At 47.0% G+C, this 25,264-nt stretch overlaps 1 protein-coding gene across 1 annotated transcript in view; it reads left to right on the top strand.

The window, feature by feature from the left end:
- The window catches only part of LOC144125361 (roundabout homolog 3-like), a 316,643-nt gene that overhangs the window by 227,326 nt on the left and 64,053 nt on the right, over nucleotides 1–25,264 (top strand). The window contains exon 3 of the mRNA XM_077658675.1: nucleotides 6,071–6,181. Within this exon, the coding sequence (XP_077514801.1) occupies nucleotides 6,071–6,181 (111 nt within the window). The remainder of the gene's footprint in view (nucleotides 1–6,070; nucleotides 6,182–25,264) is intronic.

Here is a 25,264-nt window from a genome sequence, read left to right as displayed (position 1 = left end):
CGTTTCCGACTGGTTACGTGTTATACATGTACACATTCCCTTGGCGCGCCTTTGGTTCTGTCTTGTCTTTGCTTGCTACGACCTAAAAAAAACCAATTTTTGTGCTGACAAATTTGCTATGCATATTTTGATAACGTTGAAAGCTATTAATATACTGTGTAATGATGACAACCACACACGTTACGCAGTAAGTCTTAACGCAAAGATAACGCCGAAAAGCCCACTCACCCCACACAGTTTCATTTTTTTTCCAGACATATGTAGGGCATATATAACGGATCATCATAATGAGATTTTTTTTTTGCGTGTGCACGCACGCATACATATGCGCGCGCCAACAAGTTCCTTTGTGTGTGCTTCGCAGATCTCGCGTTCGTGTCGTTCGTCGTCTGCTGGGGCCTCGATAAACCAAGCAACTCAAATTACTAGGAAGCACACGCTTCTTTTCTATGAGATTCTAGATATATTTAAGCCTGACCGATGGCACCCTAGAGGAAGCTCTTGCCAGATATAACGTAAATTTTCTATATGCGTATTACAACGAAAGAGCAGCTCTGTCGGTACTACCCGGAACTTTCTCGAACCACTGGCTCTCAGATTTGAGCTTTTCTTCAAGCGCTATCGCTTCGTGGCTCCTCGAGGATGGCAAAAGGAATGTCTTTTCCGATAGTCTCGAATAGCAGATGTTCCACAGCTGCCGGATCGCGCCGTGGTGCCCTGGGAACATCGGTTTTGTTGAACGGTCGCAGAGCACCTTTCGCACAGATGACTTTTTCCTCCCTTTTCTTTTTCTGGCCAGCCACATTTGGTGCTTCTTCTAAGCGCTCAGTCCCGTGCTCTCTTCTAAATGGATGATTTCGAAAGCGTGGCAAATGACGCGGATATTTTAAATGATTTCTCCTTTCTAAGACCCAGAAAACGCAGGAGCTGAATCGGACGGTTTTTGTCCGGGGAATTCGGCATTGGTTAGCTTTCTCACCTCCGGCGCAGCCGAGCATAGCCCATTAGCCCAAACGAGCCCAGTGCCTCGAGATTAGGACGGAACAGAAGGAAAAATGCATTTCGAAACCTCTCACGTATAGATGCAAATGACGCATGAATACTAATTTTTTTTCGTTCGCTGATTGTAGTATCGAACTAAATAACTGCGTGAAAGTTCATGTGTGGTAACTTCCTTCCTGCAGATTTGTACGGAGTTTTTAGCGCCGAGATTGCTTTGCTTCTACTACCTATTGTGAGACTTCCTTCCTCTGTGTGCCCCGCCACCCCCCCCCCCCCCCCCTCACAACTTCACGAGCAAGACACAGCGCGAGAAGCGCTCAGGCGGTATCTCTGCCGCTAATCTGCATTGTGCACTTCTTATTTGTTCTGCCTCGAATGGAATAAAAAGGAAGTGCCCGTCATAAGCAGATAACTTTTAATCATCAGGCCGATTCTTTCGCAAAGCTTTGCCCTTGCTGCCCCCATTCAGAATACAGTGCACATTTACTGGGGTCTTCTTGGCTGATGCAAATACGCCGCTTTGATTAAAAAGGGTTATCGCTGATAAAGACAGGCTTTTGGGTAATAGAACACCTCTTCAACGCGGTCCAAAATAGCCGCTAGAAAGTGATTGAGACAAGGAATTTATGCGCAAGAGAACTATAGATAAAAGGTATTTGCTGAAGTAAACTAAGAAAGGTACTTGATTAATATGGCCACGTTACCAAGCTGTAATCCATTTCTTAGTTACATTTAGATTAGTATAGTTTAGTTTAATTTTAGTTTAGTTCAACCTGGTCCGCAGTGAAGAACTGTAAAAAGTAAAGTGAAAGGTAGCTGACTTACCAAGAATGCGACGCATGAAGAACGGACAACACAACATGGGCAGTGCATAGGAAATTCACCCAATAAAACATTCACCCAGAAAGAGATAAACAGGTGGTTACGACCAATTTAGCCTGCTGAGAACACTCAAAATTTTTTTCTTTAACCAGAGATCAATTTAGCATTCATATCCGGAGTTTGTTCTTTAGCACATAGTTTCTTTATAACTCATAGTAGTAAGCCGAACTAAGCATTAAATGACTAGGACGTTGAGGGGGAAATGGGGAGGGGGGGGTTAAACGGCCCACTTACTGAGTGCCTCCCTCTACAATTATTTCGCGTCTTTCGAACTGCGGGCGCCTTATTCTTCTTCGGCGGCTGTGGAAGTGGTTAGTAAGGAAATGCGTTACGAAGCTGCAGAGTACATCCGGGCTATCACGGCTTTTAGGCGCGACACTTCGGGATCTAGCTCGGTGCACAGCTCGGCGCTCGCCTAATCAGCTCCTTGTCTTCCCCCTTCTCCCACCGCAGATGAGGTTAGGGTAGAGAAATCACTAAACAGAGAAGTTATGCAAGGCACATGTTACCTGTCGCTGCTGCAGAAGGTTTCCAAACTTAGTTTTACCACAAATCGTATACTTTTGCTTGCACACGAGCTGTAAATTTAACATTATCTATCAAAAAATATACTCCTCATGAATTATGCCATAATTCTTGAGACATTTTACTTATCTCAAAAATTCTTTCTCTCGCGTGCGTAATTCCACATCATCAAACGTCAGAACAAGTTTTCTGAGAAATTCCCGCAATGTAAAACATTTTTTGTTACTTTAGAATAATTCCGTTTACAATCCTAGAAAACAGTGCTACGACAAAAAAAAAAGAACTCTATTTAACTGTCATGAAAATAAAAGAAGCTTTTTTTTCCACCTGAGAAAACCTTCCAAAGAAAGCTTTATGACTTTTCTGTTCAGCCGCACGAACGCGCTGCAGAAGCTGTTCGTGGTAGTTATCCTCTTGTCGCTTTTTACACCAGGTGTTCATAATTCAGAAATAAAATGTGATGCAGCCACATTAACGCCGGTTCCGGTATGTCCACTTGGGGCCCCGCTTTGCCTTTTGCAAGTGGCAAGCAAATTGTGATGGTTTTGGTGCAGGCATCCGCACGCGTACACAACTGCGAGTACAGACAAGGCAAGCACAGACCTTGTCTATGCACTTTGATATCGCTTCTTCTTCCTCGTTCTCGTATTCTGACTTTTACGCCATCGGTTTCGTAGTTTAGACGGCATCAAAACGGATACTCGGAGAAGAGAAAAAGCCGCGCGACAAAATCTTAGCTTACGGGGCCGAACGACGGCAACAAATCCCACGCAAATGGCGTTTCTTCTTTCGAGTACCATCTGGGTGGAGCGGCGGACATTTCAACTTTTCTTTTTCGGTCTAGATACTCTGGTCGACCACAAAATATAATAGATGTCGAAATGAACGAAGCGGATTCTGTGTGGAGGTGGCACTCAAAGAGATCCGATGACAAGGTCAAGTCATCAATGGAACCCAAAAAGCATGGCGCTGTTGCGCAAGATGGTCCAATGCTTTTATACACACGCGAATGTTTGCAGTGGACGAGACGGTTTTGTAAGGGTATACACACCGCCTCCGCAACTGTGTGTGCCCGTCAGTGGTAGCCGTCCCGCTAATCTCTCTTCCTCTTCCACCTCTTCCTCTCTCTGCTCGATCAGGCGGTGGCCAATCTGTCGAGTCAATCAACAAACGCAGACATCAAAAGAAGCGGTGGCTCAATCACGGAGGCGCATATAGGCTACTGAAGAAAACAGCCGACGTGACTCGGTCCAGCACTATGCCACTAATGCGTCGTCCGTGCGGCAACCGACTGGCCGGACACGTTGGGCCCGAGTAAAAGGGTCCCGATGCACATGTGCGCAACCAGATGGATTCGCTGTACGTTGCAGCCGCCACGTCTACCGCGATGCGTTTCTTTCATCTTCGTTCTCTCTTTCTCCTCTGTGTCTCTCTTTCTCTAGCTCTCGTCACTTTCGCGAAGGCATTGTTTCTCTCGGGCATACGAGCAAAAGCATGTAGCTGGGGACGTCGCGCGATATTAGCCCAATATTTCACCCACTCCGCAGTTGCTTAACCCAGCCAGAATGGACACAAAAAGCGCATAAAGGACAAGGCGAATTCTGCGTAGAGCTGATGTCCAAATTAAGGTCGACACTCTTAGGAGTTCCTACCGATGTACAGGCTGTGAGCGCGCACTAACCTTTAGCCATACCTCGTTGCGTACAGGGTCAGTATAAAAAAATATGAAAATAATGGAAGCAATGCATCAACGAATTCATTGGTTTCCAGTGCTTTTCCTAAAGCTTTTTTTTTTCAAGCCAGCATGACGTCTGGCATCAAGAGCTGTTCATTTGTACCAGTTCTTCCCTTCCCACTCTTTGAATATGGACACTCACCACACGTATTAATTTAGCTCCGGCGACAAAACAGTTTGGTTACTTACTGGTTTTGCTACTTGCGTTTACAGCCTAATGTGCCCATATTTTTTTGACGCTCTTTATCTGCGCTTAATGCTTTCCGCAATAAGAGGCAAAAAACTTTCATCCTGACATCCCTTTTCTCTGAAGAACGAAATTCTTTCTCGTGTGACTTCTTTTCGCTTTTGCATTAAAAAGAAAGTGACACAATCGATCTAGTATTCTCGCTTCCGTACCAGTAATTTGATGCTAGAACATCAGAAACGTCCAGTATAAATCTAGGCGACTGTTGGTGTTGCTACAGGCAGTTTTGCTCGGAGCCGTGAGAGTGTCTGCGCTGTTTTATCTATTGTACGAAAGCAGAAAAGTCTCATATTCTAAATTCTGGACTATACCCATTGCGTCATACGCCGAAAAGAGTTCAGTACTGGTGTCAACTTTAATTAAATGCATCACAAATCCTCTCATTTTCTTTCAAACATGCGCCAGGCGCTGCAGGCAACGCGCCTATAAAATATTTCTTCTTGCGCAACGCTCTACAACTAATCGAGACTGCAGTGCGCCTGCGCATCAGCTAGTTTCGTGGCATTTCAAAAGACAGCACATGAACACTGTGCTCAGATAATATTGCCGACCAAACGCTCGAAGACTGTTTGCAATACTCGCAGCTTATTACAACGCCGGCGTGGTTTTTCGGCTTGACGTTGAAATACAATCTAAAGCATGAAACTTGATCCTCTGGAATGGCTGAAAGATTTTTCTCTTTAACAATGAAATTTAAAACTCATGTTTTCTTTGCTGTAAATAATAGCTGATTGATCTAATTTCTAGACAAGGGCTTCTTTAATCGATCATTCATGTTAGTAAATAATATTAAATCTGTGTATGTATGTGCATCGACAAAAAATGCATGTTAAACTCTAATTTTAGGTGAGAAAATTGGTGTGGCACTTAAGCTCCGCCTTAAGGATATGACGCGATAGCGTTAATCAGTTGATGCCTATATATGCGGAATTAGTCATCCTCAAGTTTACATTCATATGCCCTGGGTGTCCTCATACTTCTTCTTGCGCAGTGGTACAGCGGTTAAGGGATGCGCCAGTGCTCTGCGATGGCAGGTGCTGCCACTAGTGGGTCTTGTGCGACCAAAGTTGCTCTTACTGAGCAACCTCTGGGGATCAATCATTAATTTAACTGCCACCTTCCAGTATGGTTAGTTTTCTCACAATCCGGTGTGTAGGTTGTGATGACCCCACAAGGTCACATGACCTAGGTTGCTCACCTAATAGGGTAAACTGGTGGGCTAGTTGGTTCGTAATGCACAGATGGTGGAACCAGCGAAACTGACACATGCCAAGAACAAAGAGGCACACGCACAACACCGCTGGAACACCCACCCAGCGGTTCTGTGAGTGTGCCTCCTTGTTCTTGTTCTGCGTCAGTTTCATGGGTTCCACATCTTACCCACCTAGGATGCTTCTCCGGAGCTCGCTGCCTGGGCCACCCTACGCCACCCCAATTATCGTTCACAACGTCGAAAACACCGAAGCCGGGTTTTCTGCGCAACGGGGCCTTTAACACTGCCGCGTTAAAAACTAAGAACATGAGCTTACTAGTGATACAACGTCGCAACTAGCGGAAATTTAGTATATTTTGAAGCCCGGCAGTTATCGATTGCTTTAATTTGCTCATCTGGCTGCTTTGTCATTATTCCTGCTTCTCCTTTGCTTTTAGCGTGCTTACGTGTGAACATCTTTTTGCAGTCCCTCCGGAGACACCAGTCATCAGGGACAAGTTCGGCAACAAAGTCGGCAAAGTGGCCGGTCCATACAGGGAAGGCGAATCACTGACGCTCACCTGCGAAGTAAACGGAGGTGAGTCTCTCCTGTCGGCTTGCTTCATGTGGTTTGAAATTTGCTCGCAAACACTACTCGTCGACGGCAATGTTTCTACGCCTTGGTTCCTTTCATTAGCCCACCGCGGGACGAAATCCTTTAAAAACACGAACACGGGCCCACTATTGGTCCTTTCATTAACTATACAAGCTGAAACGAGGCCCTTAATAAGTGTTCAACCTCTCCAGAGTTTAGCAACCATGCACGTTGCGTCAGCAAAACTTTACACTGTGAAGCACGTGCAAAAAATAAAAGGGGAATCAAATAACTGAATCTCTGAGCAAGGTGGCGTGGTCGTTAGTTTTACGCAAACAAGTGACATATTTAAGGAAATTTCCACGCAGAACTTTCCGGCCAAAAACCAGAAAGCGAGCTCGAGAAACTAGCAGTTACAAAATTGCGGCCAGGCGCATTCAGGCTTCAAATAATGATGCGTTACGCCTCCTGCAGAATTACTTCTATTGCGTGCACACTTTTTGTGTTGTTATTGGTGGTGCTGATGGTTAATACTAGTATGTGGGTAGCATTGAAAACGAGTCTTTTGTAGCTGTCTGGGATGAAGCTCGAATGAGTGAGCGCGAACCTCACTCCGGTGCTTTAACAAGTTCTCTATTTTGCACAAATAAAAGCTCTTGGGCTCCTTTTTCAACAATAACAACGAAAAAAACTTGAACAAGCCCTAACACAAGCACCACTCACTGAGCCACGCGTTTCTTTTGTGCAGACGCAGCTTATCAGTCCGGGTTTTTAAGAGCGCGGTTCGACATTGCGCGGAGTTGGAGAGACTAAACTTTGAAGGCGACCCAATTAATAGAGCTTAGTTTGCGCAAAGCATTTTTGTCTTTCCTGCGTTACTCGGCCTTAACGCAAGTGTTGCACAACGTACGCGAGTGCATTTCGATAGTATAATATTTAAAAAAATTCGAGAGCTTAATATCCGCTGAACGAATTTTAATCCGCCAAACCAGCGAATGCTGAACACGGATCCTGTCGTACATTGATGCTCCATGCACAGGGTTTGTGATTCTCCGAGACGGCGCCTGATTCGAAAATCTCTGCGTGGAGAAGCATTCGGCGCCGTGTATTGTCGCGGCGACGGGACCACTTGGCTCCAAAGGTGGTTTAGCAGCGGCATAACGAGGGGAACCAGAACTTGAAAAGTTGCAACTCCGCCTATTGCACCCGCTGGTGGAGGTTCTACCTGCTACCTGCTCCAATGACAGGTTCATTATCGCGTGTGTTTAGTTTATGCTCCAGAATACAAAGGTACAGGGTCTGTAAGGAATCTCAATAGGGCGTTGCCTGCCGTGAGGAGGGCACTGTCAGTGACGGAACAGCGCCGTTCCTTTCCAAGTCATAGTTCTATTTCAAAGGATAAATGCAAAACTTTCCACCGCACGACAGGTGTTTTCCTGCAACGTTTTCACTGTATAAATGTCGACCATTTATGCGACGTGTTGGCATAAGCCAATGACGCATTGTGGTAGCAGGTAGGCACAGGTGACCGCTCAAGGCAACTGCTGGGGTCGATTGCCAAGGCATTTCCTCACCGGTCGATTACAAAGAAGACCCTAATGATCCCAAAACTCTGGTAAACTGGATGCACCGACGTGTTGGTGACCGAATCTCGGTAGCAGAAGCCGGAAACCTTCAAAGAAAAGTTACTAAAATAAGAAAAACAGCTTTCGTTCAGTAATGGTCTCCTGACCATCATACAACACAGCATGCATCCCAACTCATCTCACTGAACTCCGCACTTAACACATAGTCCACTGAATGCCTGTTTAAGGCCTTATGCTCCTCTCATTCCAAAGGGAATGTAGTGTAGCCAGTTAGGCGTGGGTCCTAAATCTGCTTGTCTTTTTTTTCCGCTTTTTTATTCGGGGCGTCGGTGCTCACTACAGTACTGCTCTAACACAATGCTTGTCCATTCTCTTTATTCAATCCTGACTGGGAGGGTGCGGAACTGAAATGAATCAGAACTGAAACCCAGGGGTTTCTTAAGTGGAAATGTATGGACTTGTCAAGGATACGCATCAAGTGTAACCATCTTTTGGTGCCAGCAAGCTCCAGTGGCGCAACATCAGTTTAGAGTTTCGGCGCCTATATGGAAAGACAGAATATAGCAGCGCGGACACTGAAAGATGAAAATAGGCGGCACAAGCGCTCAATCGCCCTGTGTCCAAGCATCCATTTCTGTCAGCCTCAAACCGACCAGCACGTAGTAGTACAGTAGTGAACCTCGGCGTTTTCTCACTAATAAAAAATATAAAGGCAATTCTAACTGAAGTTGGTGCTTGCGCGATTCTGTTAGGAGTGCAAAAGTGCTTTGCAGTTTACTAGACGATTGTTAACGACACAGCGCAAAACACGAGGACGAGAAGAGCACACGGACACAGCTCTGGGTCCGCGGGCTTTTCTCGTCCTCGTGTTTTGCGCTGTGTCGTTAATGACCAACAAACTTCACCGAGCTCCCACTTGTCTAGACGGTTTTGCTCTAAACCTGTCGCTGAATTCGTTGGAAAAAAAAGGAGATTAAAACTCGGCATAAAAAAGAAAACACGGAAGCGGAAGCGAATACACGAGACACTAATATGCTTCTCGCTTTCTCCAACCTGTCTCTTGACGTTTTGTTCGAGCTAACCTGTAAACATTAAGCGGCCGGGTGATTCTCAGAAGCGAGGCGCTCAGCTTACAGAAGCAAAGGAGAAGAAACGATGGAGAGACTGGCATTGACGAAAGACACTCCGCTCATTAAAACGTGAAGCAGCAATACATAAAAATAAACAAATTGAAATCATACTGACGCAGGAATCCGTTGCGTTAATGCAATTTTATTTTCATCTAAAATAAGTATCCTCTCTTATGCACACAAAGGGGCAGTCATGCACACATTTTTGAAGGCTTGCAGCAACCGAAACAACCGTGCAAATTCTGACGAAATTTGAATTCTAAAGCCTTGAGCTACAGCCGACGACGTCTGGCATTTAAAGTAGGAAGCCCACGCTGAGACTTTAAACTGGTTGAGGAGGTACACGTTTCTGTCCAGTATGGTTGTTGTGCAAACTGTAGCCATGATTCGAAATTCTTACTACTTTCACTGATTAACAAGATGTAATGCGTGTTGAAATTTTTAGACGTGGTGGAGAAATTACGTGCGCCATTCAAACCCTCTTCTACGAAGGCGATTCGACACGGCACACGGGACAATTTGCAGACCTTTTATCACGCATAAATAATAATCGCTTGTTTATTTCTATCACTTACGGGGGAGACTACGGGTAAAAGTCGCTTGAGAAAGAGCGACTTGACTCAAGCCCACAGCCTCCCTTACAAAGCAGGCAGCCATAGTGCAACGTATTCAGGAAACAAAATTATCAGAATACAAAATCATTAAAACACAAAATGTTCACGATGCAAAATGTTCACTATAAAATATAGTAAATGTTATAAGATCGAAAGTCTGCATTTTTAACGCGATAGATTTAAGTGTCTTGTTCAGCAAAGAACCTGACGTTGTAGCTGGCGCGTCGAGAAAATCCGGATTTGTCGAGAGGGTCGTGGCGTCACATGCGTAGCTGCATAATCGAAAACTGACTAAAACATTAGATAAACTGTAATTGTAAAATCGCAACATGACTAAAACGTAATTGTGACGTGTAATAAAATAAAGTAAATTTGCTGCGCTCAAAAATAAAATTAGGCTAATTAGATGAGGATTGAACTTGTGACCTACTGGGTCGAGAGTCGGACACACTACCCGTAGGCTAACGATGCTTTTATTTTTTTATATTGTATTTATTACAGTGATGCACGTTCGTTCGACTTGGTTAAGGGGAGGCCTTGTCTTCTCCGACAGTGTCCGCGAATTTGTATGCAAAGAGGACCCGAGGCCATTGAAGCGATCCATTAACACTATCGCATCATACCCGCAACGCGCAGCTTAAGTGCCCCTCAAGTTTTTCTCCTCGTTAAGTTCACTTATGATTCACCTTAGCTTTACTAGTGGCGTCCTTTAGTGGGCGTGCCCTAATGGCTTACAGTAATATGTGACTTCAGTGTCAGCGTAAGGTTCAGAGCCGTAAGGTTCACCAAAATCATTTCAGCTAAAATTAGAAAGCCATATTATCGACAGAGCTAAGCCTTATTATGTACTCATGACGCATGATTATTACGTTTACAAACATTACAAAGAACAGCAAACGCGCTCATCCTCAAAAGCAAGGATATTGAAGACTGCTGTACTGAAGTGCCCTGCGTAGCCATTTGCATTACAAACGCCCACGCAATGTATCTAAAGGCTTGCATTATTCATAATTGTGCCGTCCATAAAAGCCATACAAGTTGCATCAGATTGTAGTTGACACACCACGCAGACGTCCCTCGGGGCTCTTAGTATAAATATTCATACTCTGGCAGACGGTCTTTCTAAACAAGCGAACAAATGAACGCGATCTTGAACACGCTTCTAAGCCACCGCGACCATTCCGAGATGCATGTTTATTGGCTGCATTAAGAAAAACTTTGGGGACGCTTAAGTCATCGTTCGAGTAGAATGTAATAGCATTTCATTTCACATTAGCGGCAGCTTCTGTTGCGACCTCTGCGTGTGTTTGCGTCAGTTTCTTTGCAATCGTCGGTCCATCAACCCCCATATTCGGACTGCTAGCCGCAGTAGCAGGTATCTGCTATGCAATGAATCGTTTCAATGTTGATTGTAGGCGCTGAACTAATCTTCAGTGACTCAATACTTTTGTTTCTGGGGGTGTTGATTAGCGTGTATGAGGGCTCATGTGGTATGCTCACAAATCAACTAGAAAAATTCGCATGAGAGATTCTGCAGACATGCACATAGATGAGCCTGATAGCTAACCACGTATACGCTGATGACTTTTACCGTAGACACGGCCGACAAATGCAGCTTGTTCTTCGTCGGCTCCGAGTAGTTGTCGCCAGTTAAATGACCTGAGAAAAAGCGATAGGCCTTATTTATCTGCCTCCTCGTATGCCTCATGAAGTCCGCACGATAGGCGTAATTCAGCCACTTATCATGCCTACCGCAATAAAACGCTTGAAATAAAAAAGAAAATTTGCAGGTTTTTCTTTATGATTCCAAACGACTCGAAATGAATTGCGGTCAGAAAACGCACAAGCAAAGCAATAATGATCCGATATAGGAAACCTTCGCTGCCAAGGTGTCACTGCAATTGTTCCATTTGGTGACGCAGAACTGCTTTTGTCAGCCGCTTGGGCCGTTGCAAACGCGAGAACACATTCTGCGCGATTAGATACACGCGTTTGGCTGACAGCATTCATTGCCTAGCTTCTCTCGGCGTAGCCCAGATAGCTGACGCACGACACGTGCGCCTTCGACAGAGCGCGGAGGCTCACGCCAATAAGCGCCTGAAGGTGGCGCGGAAAAGTACTAAGAGTACTACCCAAAGCTGCTTGCTCTTCTCACTAGGCAGTGTGTTATGGCGCTGCAATCGGCACCGCAAACTTCAGCGCAAGTTCCCCATTCGGCAGCGTTTTCTCTTCTAGATTCATTGTCCATGACCACCAGCTTATGGCTGTGTCAGTGTCTGGCCGCCGCCACGCACTCGCTGTAAAAAAAAATTATTTGCTATACACGACTTCGATGCTTACGGTGGATTGCGGTGACGCGTCTGCTGCTCTACAATGTCTCGGTCCGTCCACAACCACCAACGACGCTTATCTTGTATTTCCGAGTCGCGTTGAAATGGAGCACAGCCAACAGCCGCGCGGATTGTCGCGTCAAGTTTGCGCATCGCTGTCGCCGCCGCCGAGTCCTATTGCTGCTCTTGCGGGTGAAAGCGCCCACTGACCAGCGAGCTTTTCAAGGCTGGCCGCCTTCTTCCTTTCTGTCTGTCGTTACCGCCGCCTGGCAGAACGGAACGCTTTAAAAACAAAAGTCGCTTCTGTCGGGCTATACCCGCTACGTGGTCAATATCAGACGTGGTAGCATAAAAGCTACAAGCGTCCCGCCGAAAACACTTCATCGCATCCAAGAACAACGCTTTCGGCCGCCCCCGAAATCATTATTTAATATTATACGCCTAGCAAGAGTGATCAGGAGAAGACCATTACATTTAATCAACTGACACGTCATTACCGAAAGTGAAATACACATCTTGCAAATCAAAAGCATACACGGGGCATAACAGCATAATTGGAGCAGAAGTCAAAATATGCTGAAAGGTCTCAGATCTTGTTAGGTATGCAGCATTATTACAGGCTTCCATGAAAACTCTATTTACTTGGGGCATATAAGAGATTGTCGCTTGTATAAGCATGCTTATACGCATATTTTTCATCTCCAAACGTTTGTAGAAAATAGCACAAACTAAATTTCTTTACGCCGATGTAAAACGGGCTGCTTCACGTAACGGGACGGCTAAGTCTTTTTCTCATTTTGTATACGTCAACATTAGCCTCAAACAACACGATATCGCATGCCACTGCTGGCTTACCTTCCGTCAAGTGGGAATCGGAAGAAGTTGGCACAGCTGTTGGTTCCGGTGTTCAGGCACCACGCTGTAGCACGTGACGCGTGACATCGTCTCTGAGCCAAGGTCGAGGTGCAGGTACGCTCCCAACATAGTTGAAGTGGAAATCTCAGCACGAAAGGTATATCTTGCACGGCGAAACTAACGAATGCGCCAAAAAAGCCACGCCGCTGACACGCCTCATCTACACCGCCGCTCGCAGCAGCCGCAAATGCGTGCGCGTGCGCATGCGCATGTCCTGGATGCGTCCGAAATACAAGAAAAATGTGCGTTCGTGGAGGATAAGAGTAAAGAAAAAAGTGAAAACGTAATACTTGTAATACTGATGCTCGTTTTGGTGATTTATTATACGCGTTAAAAATAAAACCCTTATGCTGCATGTGCAGGAATTATTCCTTTTTTTTAGGTGCCTTCTCCTCCAGACACAATCCAGGTGCACTGAAGCAGTCGAAACCGAAACTGACTGAAGTTTTCTAACCCTGACACAGCTGCTAGAACGTCATGACTGCGGTTGTCTTAGTACTGCGACTAAGGCGTTCAAGCGAACGGCTCGTCGCTCGATGACCCAGCAGAGGAGCATCTGGCGCCGCTCCAGCTGGGTCGGCGACAGCGAACCAAAATAAACGAGACACAGTCGCTGTATATGGAAACGTTGCAGCGCTATAGTGACACATGCCTGTGTTTTTATGTGCGAATCCGTTTTATTTTCCTTTCTCGTGACAAGACAGGGATCGCCACAGGAACGACAGCTGTCACATTCTGCGAAGCAAATTCGTCGCCTCACATCTGTCGCCCCTGCTACAGACGTGTCCGTCAGAGCAAAAGCGTTGCAATGTGTGACAGCGACAAAACCCGCACTTTGACGCTTCCGCCTGCTGTCTCAGGATATGAATGTGGGTCGCTGGCAGAGATAATGAGACGCGCGGTATTCGAAGGAGCCCAAGAACTAACAACGACGCGCCACGCACGTCCGTAGAAAACGTAAATGGTGTTCAGTGATGACATTTTGGTATATTTATGAGAAACTGTTATGTCATTTCGTTCACGCATAGTGAATGCATTTTTCAAGTGCACATTCCATCTCTGTATTCCTTTACGGCTTAAGTGTTGAACCGGTGTATATGGATTGCACTATCGTTAGGAAGTTTTCTCGGATAGTGGTTGCGAGTGTAACAGCAGAGTATTAAGTGGGGATCAATTTTCGACAAGTATTCGCACACTCCAGTGAACTTGAGCGGTGCTGCTGCTTCTTGTCATGATAATGATGGTGATGAAAAGTATGAAGAAAATGATGATGGCGGTAGTGGGAATACTACTGATGATGGTAGCGGCGACGATGGTATTGTTTTCCTGGGTGATACTGATCACAGCGTCAGGATTTAAAACATAATGCTCGATCCCAAATCCGTCTCGGTGGTCGGAAGGCTCCGCACCTACCTCTTTCCGGCCGACGTGGGTCACCAAAGCGCCGTGCAATCGGGTTCCAGCCGCATCGGACACACAAGCGAACCAGGGTTCTCGGCATTATAATACAGGAACGCATAGTAAAAGCAACAGCAACAGCGTGCGCTCACGCACGCACACACACGGTACTGTGCGACGTCAGTGCACGTAAAAGAACCCGAGATGGTCGAAAGTCCCGGAGCCCTCCACTACGACGTCCCTCATAGCCTGAGTCGGTTCGGGACGTTAAACCCGATAACACACACACACGCACACACACAAACACGCACACACACACACACACACACACACACACACACACACACACACACACACACACACACACACACACACACACACACACACACACACACACACACACACACACACACACACACACACACACGCACACACACACACACACACACACACACACACACGCACACGGACACACACACGCGCGCACGCACACACACACACACACACACACACACACACACATGCAAAGCGCTGCACTTTCTCATGCGCCAAAATTCACGTATATGACAGCAAAACAGTTTGAAGCAATCTAACAAAAAATCGCGTAAAAACTATCGATAAGAAGATGCGAAGAAACATCCGGGAAAAATGTTCTTTGCAGCAACTCAAGAGCAGACAGAGACTCTCAGGAAACATGGAGTGCGATAAACGTCCGGAACGCTGCCCAGTTAGCCCTCTGAGCCTCCAACTGCCAGTATGTAGTGTATACACCGCACGGCGGGAAAGTCGAGCAGAGTCAGAGTCGGGCTACAGCAGCGGGGCCGCGTCAGCCACCGCTGCAGCAGCGAAATCGCCCTCACGCGGCCCGGGCGCTAACATGGCGTCCTCTTAGCAGCCTCTCAATCATGGCCAAGGGGAAAGCCTTTGGCCGCCAGATTAATGCCCGGCTTTTTTCGTGACGCGTGATACATCACTTCCGGTACGGTTTCCTGTCCCTGCCTCAGTTACACCGTTTTCACCCCACTTCTCTATATTTTCTCCTTCTTCTTTTATTCCTTATTCTGTTTCCTTTCTTTTTCTGCGTGTCATGTGTGACGTGCCCGCCGTGGGAGAGGAGACGGCGGATAGGTTTGCGTCGAACAGATTCGCTTCAGCACACCTCCTTTACAGCGGCCGCATCCCTTCCCATCCCATCTCTCTCTCATATTCCATCCCCATCTACATCCGCATCCCCAAACCCTCCGCCCCGCTCACACCCACGTGGTTGCACTCGCGCCCTTATCAACGCCCCGCGTGTGCATTTTGCAGCGCTGTGGTTTTTTCCTGTTTTGCTTTGACCCGTCACTGCTGCCCCGCTGACTCGTCCTCTTCATTCCCCGCTTTGGTCTGCACAAAGAGTGTCACCGCTGTCGGTGTCAGCGCGAAAGTGAATTGTATGCTGCTCTGGATAGCGCGGAGCAAGTGTGAGCCGCGGTTTGTCGTGCACTCGGTGTTCTTGCAAAGCAATGTTCCTACGCGAGAAAAAAAGCGAACATGTACGCAGAGAGGGCACACGCAAAATAAACGGAATAACTATTTTGTTTTTGTTATTTTTCTCAGAAGAATCTAGAAACAGGCAGAGTAATATCTGCTTCCGGGTGACAGAGATTTACATTTTTTTCTTCCTAATTCTCTCCTGACTGTCCTCTCTACGTGCCTTCCTGTGACGTCCAGAACAGATATTCCAGTATATTTTGCTGCCTTAAAGTTAAAGCGTGAGTTCTTACCTCAGGGTTTTTCAACGTATGATGAACGCACGTACAAGAACGTTATGTTGCCCTCACTTCGATTTATTTTTATCTAAAATTCGCCAATAGTGAATGGAATAGAGCTGCAGAATGAAGTAAACAAATTGGTGACGGTGGCTGCTTTGAATATTCTGACCTTGGCCACCAAAAGCCTCATTCGCCAAACATTCACCATTAATTGAATGCATGCAGTTCTCACTGCTTCTTATCTTATGCTTCTTGCTTCATCAACCGCATAACTTAAGAGTTATACGGTTGATGAAGCAGGCAGCCAAAGTGAAAGCACACTTGCAAATTTTTTTATTCTGTGAGGAGATGGCGCGAATATCTCCTCTAGCAATGTCTGCCAGGAAACCAATACCCGAAAATTTTAAACTCTGCCCCTCGCAGCAACTCTGAGGTCTATGCATGCAACGACATTTTTGGCTTCATACCCTGGCAACATGGTACACGAAGAGAGCACTACTTAGCCGGCTTCAAAAACTAGTACATAAAATTGTAAATTTCGGGGTTCAACGTCCAGAAGCGACACATGGGCTATGAGGGACGCCGTGTTGGAGGGCTCTGTATTAATTTACGACCTGGGCTTCCCTAACGTGCGCTAACATCACGCAGGCCACAGGCGCCGTCTGGGTTTCGCATCGGTCAGTTGTACTATACAGCGACCTCATAACTTGGCGCTTCTATGCTTCTGTTTTTCTAATGACAAAACTAAGAATCCACGGAGGAAGCTTAGGCAACCGCAAAACCCACGGCACGCTCCCAACAGCCGCTTACAACACACACACAGACGTGAGATCAAGTCTACACGGGAACTTCCTACTAACACTGTCCGACGCATTCAATAGAACTAAAATGCGGACGCGGCATCACGACAAACGATCGTCTCTGATGGGGACGAATTGAGATCGACTTCCGTTTAGTATCCCTCTCTCCGCGCCAGTTTTCTCTTCTCGGTAAACTGCCGACCACGCCAAGTTAGCCGGCGCTCCTTGACAGACGCGCACTGCCCGATCCATCCGGGCCGTAAAGTTAAAATTGATCGCCGATGCGGCCATCTCTTTAGGCCCGGCGAAGTGTTTGCCATTCCGCCCCGCGCAAGAGCGTTTGCGTCCCAAATGAGGCTACGGCGGAGAGGAGGAGGCCCAAGAGGAAGAGTAACAGGAGTAGAGAGAAGGAAGGGACGTTGCAGCGCGACGGCCAGAACAAGACAGAGTTAATGGTTCGAGCTTTGCATATCATTTCGCGTGCGCGCGCTCGCGCGCAGCTCGCGCGCCTTCATCTCTGCATCGTCTAAATGCGTCGTGCAATTTAGAGCAATTTGCATAATTGTTCTTACTGCTGGCCTCCTATACTGCGCGCCGTCTGGAGAGCTCCTCGGGTAACAAGCGTGCGTCCGGCTCTGCTTGCTGCTTTTGCTGCCAGTTACAAATGATGCTCCGTCCTTGCCTCCATACGCAGGCAGACGCGCTCGTCTCGTGTGCACACGAAAAATAGAAAAAAACACGACGGAGTCTAGAGACAATATCGCTGCAACAGCAAACGATCGTATGGCTGATGTATTCTAAAAAAAGGTAAAAAAGAATCACTTACTAGAATCCCGGCCACGGTGGCCGCATTTTCGTGCAGATGAAGCGCAAATAACACTTTGCGATATGTAACGCCAACGTACTTCAGAGAAAGGTTAGATGTCGATAATAATACGGAGCGCTTCTTTACGACGCCTCTTTATCACTCCATTCATCCCTTCTTTATTCGTTTCCCTCACGGCGCGGCTCAGGTGTCCACCAAGAGGGACACTGTTACTGCGCTTTTGTTTTCATCATAAAGCATTTCAGTTTGTAGACAAACGGGCAAGTGCAGCAAATAAAGGCACGAGAAGATTCGTTTATGGCTCATAGAGTTTAACGTCCCAAAGCGAATCAGGCTATGAGCGACGCCGTAGTGGAGGGCTCCGGATAAATCTCGGACCACCTGGAGTTCTTTAACGCGCGCTGACATCGCACAGCACACGGGCCTCTAGCATTTTGCCTCAATCGAAATGCGACCGCCGCGGCTGGGATCGAACCCACGTCTTTCGGGCCGGCAGCAGAGCTCCATAACTACTGGGCCACTGCGGCGGCAAAGGCACAAAGAGGGTCAATGTAACGTTTCTTAGGCTTTATCAGAACATTCAGGAATTAATATCTAATCGAGAATTGCGCGATTTAACGTCCTGAATTGACATATTTGTATTTCGCCTCCACTGAAATACGGCCGCCGTGACCGGAATTGAACCTTCGATCAGCAGCCGAATTCAAAGCCGCTAAGCAACTGAGGCGGGTGCTCGAATTAATGAGAGATATTCCGGCTACCCACCAGAGTTCCCATTGATCAAAATATACGCATTCCAGCTTCAATGATAGGTTGGCGCGAGATGTTATCTAGCCCGGTGAAATAGTTAAGCTGCTGCACCAGCGTGTAAACGCCTCCTCCTTATTCCTAACAGCAAACAAACGGCATCTATTAAAGGCAACAACTTTCACGATTTGTACCACTTGTGTTATGCGCACGACTCGCCTTCTCACAGGAATTATATTAAACGAGATGCGTTTAATCAAATAAATGTTGTTTATAGTTAGCGCTCGTCTCACACGCTTTACCCATCCCTCTTCTTTTTTTTCCTTTCTGCCCTGTTCACTCGATAGTAGTTTATATCCATCCAAAAACTCCTCTTGTTCGGTTCAGTTCACTCCCACTTTCATTGCGCCAGGTAAATGAGCAGCTGCGCTTAGCCCTGCACTTTTTTTTTTGCACTGCGACAGCATTATGTGCCTCATCAGCAACGGAATCTTGCGGCGTTGACCAAGTAGTACTAAACCTCCTGACGTCACGATTGTCTCGCATTTCGTCAGCATAGACGATAAGATAGTAATGGGTGATCTTAGACAGTGAAGCAAAGACATTAAGCGAGACAGTAGTAGCTAGTGATAGGGATAGTGATTGTTACAACGATAGTCATAGTGGCAGTTTTGGAAGGACAAAGAACACTAATAAATAATGATGAGGGTCATTAATGATAAAAGCGTTCAGGTTAACGAACTTTTGTCTGAATGCCTTTCGATCAAAGTCCTTTGTGGTAAAGGCCTTTAGGACAAATACGTTTAGGCCAAAGGCCTTTAGAGTAAAGGTCATATGGTGAAAGCCTTCGGGGTAAACGCCATCCGAGGAAAGGTCTTTATGGGAAAGGCCTCTAGGTAAATTACCTTTATGCTAAAGGCCTTTATGGCTAAGGCCTTTACGTAAAAGCCTTTACGTCAAAGGATGCTTTCGCATTCAAAGCACGTAAAGACCTTAAGTGCCCACCGTAACTTTTATTGGAGGACAAAAGTATGCGAGTTGCGCTTGCTAACTTACCTACTGGACGTCATGGAATGATGTATGGCCTGAGGTGAGAAAGGTTTTCATAAATAATACTCGCTTTGCATGCATGCTTAAGGGATACCCCAGCGTGGCCTTTCCAATGAGAACATAAGCTATATAGACGTCGGCCCATCAGCTTTCATGAATTTATTCAGCGCATTTCTTTTCCATCTCAAACCTCAATCAAGAGGCGACGAATTTGTTCACGCACACACAGTTCACTCCATTGTTTACCAAAACGCATGGACGCCTCTTCTCTGTGTTACCTCCCTTTTTTCGTTGCTGCCCTCTTGCGTCTCTTCACGGACTAAGTTTCAGGTCAGGCTCTCGAGACGAGTTAATTACTCCGCACACACAGCGCCCCTTACAAAGCAGCGGGGCTAACGCACAACTTCCAAACTGACGTTTCATTCTAAGCCAGCGCGGCAACAGCTGGGCAGCAAACGAGCCGCCCGCGTTCCAGGCACAACACAAAGAGCGCCACACAATTAACGCGACGGGTCTATAGCGGGGCCGACACACACGGGCTGCCGCTTCGGGAAGGATATACACGGCACAGAGCAAAACAAACAACGTCCTCCGCAAAAGTCCACCGCCTCTGCCAACCTCCAGGCAGGACTGGGAGGTGGTTGACGGCGATCCTCACTTAAACGGCCGCCGGCCGCAATATTGCGGTGCGCCGCTTCGTTTAGCAGACCTCCCTTGATCCTTCTTTTTTTCACCCTCGCGGGGCATATTCCGCGGGCGTCAAGTTCCGACGCGGGAGACCCGCCGTCTATTTGACAGCCCGCGCACAGCCACAGCCATAAACAGAGGCGGCCGGGAAGCGCTTCGCCAAGCTTCTTTTCTTCCCCGTTCGCAGCGCTGTATGCTGCGCTGCACGTCGCGCTCCCTTGTCTCAGGCGCGGCAGGAACTCTCGTTAATACCAATTATCCGCGGCAGCACCCCCGCACACTCCCGCGCCGCCCCGTTCCGCGCGTGGAGGCGCGAGAATGGAGAACGCCCAAGATTCCTTCCCTCCTCTGACTCCATCCCTATTCTTTTTCTCCCCTGCTTCTCCTCAGCGATGGCGCCGTCGGCGACGCCCGGCGTCCCGCGTGCCTACGCAGCGCGCCGTCACTGCCAACGAAGGCGACGACGCCGGCGAGGACCCCTGCGTCAGCGTCGCCGCGAGCCTATTGCCATCCATCAAGCTCGGCGTCAGCAGGATTAGGCCTTTAATACTAAAAGATGGCTTATTTACCCTCGATAAGTATTTCGTAGCGCCAGAGAAAAGAAGGGGAAGAAAAGCGCAGCCGGGAGGGCTGGCTGGCTGACATGCCTGCGATCAGCTAGCGTTGCGCGGTGGGCTTGACGTTTCGAATGATGATCACGCGTCGGGTGCAGTCAGCCAGCCCGCCTTCTCACCTCCCGTGGCGACACCGTGAGACGTGTCGTCTCCCCGGTGTGCCTGGAAGGCGTCTTTGGCGCGTACGCGTCTCTTTGGGCAGTCGGGTCTCGTTGGCTGCTTGCTGCTCGCGGTCCGAAGACAGGTTGCACGCCGTTGCCCCTTCTTCTACCACCCACCCCACCACGCAACACCTTCTTCTAGCTACCATGTCGGTGCCACGGTGTCTTGCACGTCGAGTTGCGTGCTTTGGTCCTGACTGAGACGTGAAATGAGCGGCGTTAAGACGAGGGGTAGCAGTGGGAAGGCGAAGAGCAGGAGGGTCCATTCTCCTTTTGTGCGCGTCCCTTTCCCGCTGCCCACCGTATAGCATATATAAATATATATATCGGCCGGCTGGCACAAAAGGCGACGACGACGACTGCTGGCAGCCGATCGAGGCCGATTGTTTTGTCTCAGGGTCCCCCCTTCCCCCTTTTGTGCGCCCGCCCCGTAAGCAAGCCTCCTTTGTTGTGCGAACCAGAGGCCTTCGCGGAGCACACGTTGATGAGTGGGTTGCGGCGTCAGCCGTTTCTCTCCCTTTTTTATTGCTCCCACCTCCTTCTCAGTTATATGTCTCTCTCTCGTATCCTTCTCTAATACCGACCTTTTCTGCAGATATACGAGTCGCAACTGATAAATAAGGGGAGATGGATTAAATATAAGAAAGGAAGTTCGAAAAGCAATGCCCAGGCGATGCGATCGACCGAATCTTATTAGCCGCTGCGCTTTTTATTTTTGCGTTTTTCCAGCTAAATTACTGAAGACAATCTGATAACAACGGCTCTAAGGGACTAGGAAAAGCAACGTCTCTTTCTTCATCGGCCAAATTACTTTCGGTCCATCTTGTATGGCACAGGAGATAAAGAAGGCACCAAAATAGATAGATAAATAAATTTAATGAAACAAAGGCGAAGACGTCGGCCAGAAAGATTGATATCTGGCTTGCTAGTTTGCACTGGAGAAGGAAAGGAGGAGAAGAAAGAGGGTCATGATGGGTGGCGATGTGATGAGAAGAGAGATCAGAGCACCAAATTATTACATAAGGCATTCCAAGCGCAAGACACTCAAGGCTGACAACGCAAGACATACATTTTGAGCATTACCTGATATTTTTTTTTTCATAATCGACTTTTCGCATGATAGCTAAAAGTGCAGTGCAGCATAGCTTTAAAGAAGCCTAAACTGAATATTCCTTTTTTTTTGTGCACAAATAAAGCGCATTTTTACTTCACTGCACGGCATTGTATTTATTTTTCCTCATAATTTGCTAGGAATCATGCGTTGTAGTCAGAATCTTCGCGAGTGCTCGTCTAGTGTAGTAGCGCGTTAGTCAAAATAGGGATCTCTTCTTCGATCGCCGTTGCAGCACTAAACACGTGTACAATTTTTCCTCCGTACAGATGTGTGTTCATCTACAAATCCCCTTGGATATATCTTATAGACGCGAGTTTGAACCCGGCCGCGGAGGTCGAATTTCGATGGAGGCGAAATTCTAGAGGCCCGTGTACTGTGTGATGTCAGTGCACGTTAACGAACCCCAGGTGGTCGAAATTTCCGGATCCCTTCACTACGGCGTCCCTCATAGCCCGAGTCGCTTTAACCCCCATAAATCATAAACCATTGTTCGAAGTCATTGACAGTTCTCTACCTTTCTAATCGATTTTGTGTTGTTTGTTCTGCTTTCGACTCTGTTCGCTAGCTACTTCTGTTACAATGTACTTCTCGTTTTAATTATAACGTCTGTACCCCACTCCTTCCTAAGGCCTGTAACACAGGCCGGTAGTATTTGCTAAATAAATAATAAATAAATAATCTCTCTCGAGAGAATCTGATTAGCTGTAGACTGCAATTCACTTCCGCTCTGGTCCTGCGTAAGATTTCAAGGTATCAGTACTCTCGTCATTATTGGCACGTTGCTGGCAGTGTTAACGCAGATGCCTCTTTAACTTTTCCCGTGAAAAGTTTTCCTGTAAGTTCAACACCAGGTACTCGTCACTGAAATTTACGCGTACTCCGCTGAATGCGATTGTACGTGGGGAGTTTCCACATATGCATTTACCCTCATATCATATGTGGCCGCTCTCATGTTTTCTTACTTGTTTTTTTTAAAGTCAGGCATTGGTCAAGCCGGTCCATACTATTAATACAAGTAGACCGGCACACTATTTTTATTCATTATTAAGAAAAAGAGTAGTGGTGTAGCGCGCTGTATATATACTATATGTTTCTGACTTCGTAAACTGATATTAAAGAGAGAAGCAGAGGAAGGGGGGGGGGGGGGGGGTGATCAGTGATGCTGGATTCCTGACTGGGATCAGAGCTTTACATTCATTCCTTTCTCTGCTTACACAAAGTGAGATGGTACTCAGATATTGTTCACAGCTAGACATTACAAAGAGTAAAAAAGAAACGAAGGAGAGGAGAGAAAAGCAGTGATGCTGGCCAGTTGAAGACGATCGCAGCTACGTATTCAATTCTATTCGTGCAAAAACAAAAACAAAATAAGATAGTTAACGAGTGTACAGATTGAATGACGCAAATATTTCATTCGAAACCGCAAAAAAGCGTAGAGAGTGAGGGACGCCGAAAGCCGTTCCGCGTCTGCAGCAATCATGCAAGCAAAGCGCACTCAATCGGACGGCGCAGCTCGTGGTATTTCAATTAAACAGAGGAGGAGACGACTACGCTGACTATCATTTGTCACAAGGGAGATTTCATTACCATTTACTCACTCTTGTCTACGCCGGTCACGGTCATTTGGACAGGGAATAACGACTGCGATCTGGAAATGCCACTCTTAGGAGTGGTGCAAATTTTTGACTTCCTTTTTTAATGCTTAGGCATTTCTTGTCTCATGAGTGCCGTGTACAGGACCTGTCGGCAGAGCGTGTCCGCACGAACTGTCGATCATCCATTATATCGGTAATCAATAAAATAGCTGATTAAATTAAGTGGTTTTTAATAAAATAATAATAACAAGGAATGAAAAGATTTTTGCTAGCCCCGGCATCTGCCATCGATACTGAAGCACCTGAGCTGGGGCAGCGGAAATAAAGGATAGCAGGCATAATGGAGAAATGAAATGAAAGAGGTGAAAGGACAGGAAGGGAGGATAGGGTGCTGAATAAATAATTGCGCAATTAGCGTGAGTGAATAATTAAGGCAACAAATGATCAAATAAATGAGTAATTGATTAATTGGTCTAATTAGATGACCCTTTACGTTCCATACTAATTACGAATTTGATTGTATATATGAATTGGTTGATCATTGAAATAATTAAATAAACAACTATCTTCAGTTACATCCAATTAGACAGCTACGATGGATAATTATTTGCGGAAATGTTAAATTAATCGAATTAGTTCGGTTCGTAAATTACTTCACACATTCACAGGTAATTTAATCGAACTGAGGAATTAACTAATTAATTTATTAGTATTCAGTGTCCTTACTAGACGCTCCAGCACCCACGTCTTCGGATGTGGTCGAACCAAAGTTAGAGCGAAAACACGGCTCTGAAACGGCAAAGGCATAATGAAACGACCATGCAGCAAGATAATCGGCAGCAGTAAGAGAAATGCTTTCGCATTACTGCACCTAAGCAGACTTAAAGGAACTATGCAATAAATTAATTGAGATTACGTAAAGCAGAGGAAAGATAGGCATTTCATCACTCGTCACCCCAACGAAGGAATTTTTAAGCTAACATCAAGAACAACCAAGATATAGACGATTAAAAATTACGCTCTACCTCTCCCCCCTCAACTCGTACACGCGGAGCACCGGACAGAAATAAAGAAAACAGCTCGGGGACTGGGCCCCGCTCATCAATGCGTCATCCGCGGACGTTCCTTTTTAAACTTCCGGTTGTCCCTCCTAGCACCCCAGCAGCAGCGTAGGCGGCGTGATTGCGGCGCGCGTCGGGTTTCTTTGCTTGTCGTCTGTTGTAGTTAGCAGTAATGGACCCGGACCTCGAAGCGCGACTGCTCGCTCTTACGGCCGCGATGGGCATCGAGCCCTATGCGTTCACGCCGTACCGGCTGAACGCCAGCGACGACAGTAGCGACTCGGCCAGCCACTGCGAGTGGTTCCGGGAGGTGGTGGTAAAAACGTTTATTTCCTCTGAAAAGAGGGAGTTACATGGAGGGTGCTCTGGAGTCAGGCTTAGTGCCCTTCCCCTCACAATCACTAGGTGGAGTCCCTAGTACGGGACCCCAGTGGCTTCCGCTGCCGCCATAGCTCGTTCGACCATCGCCTTTTGGGCTTTCAGGTCGCAACAGGCGAGTAGGGTCGCCTCCCAGTCCTCCCGGGTGGGGTTTGGGTTTGGAGTAAAAGCAGGGTTGGAGGGGCACGCCCACACCATGTGGTAGAGGTCCGAGGACCTCTCCCCACAGTGCGGGCACTCCCCGGAGAAGGCAGGGTCAAAGTGCTTTAGCGAGGCCGGGCACATCATGGTGTTCGTGACAAGGCGGAGGAACAGGCGTTCCTCCG

This window comes from Amblyomma americanum, chromosome 3 (assembly GCF_052857255.1).
Source record: "Amblyomma americanum isolate KBUSLIRL-KWMA chromosome 3, ASM5285725v1, whole genome shotgun sequence".
In the NCBI taxonomy this organism is placed as follows: domain Eukaryota; kingdom Metazoa; phylum Arthropoda; class Arachnida; order Ixodida; family Ixodidae; genus Amblyomma; species Amblyomma americanum.
This window is presented reverse-complemented; position numbering and strand designations above follow the sequence as displayed.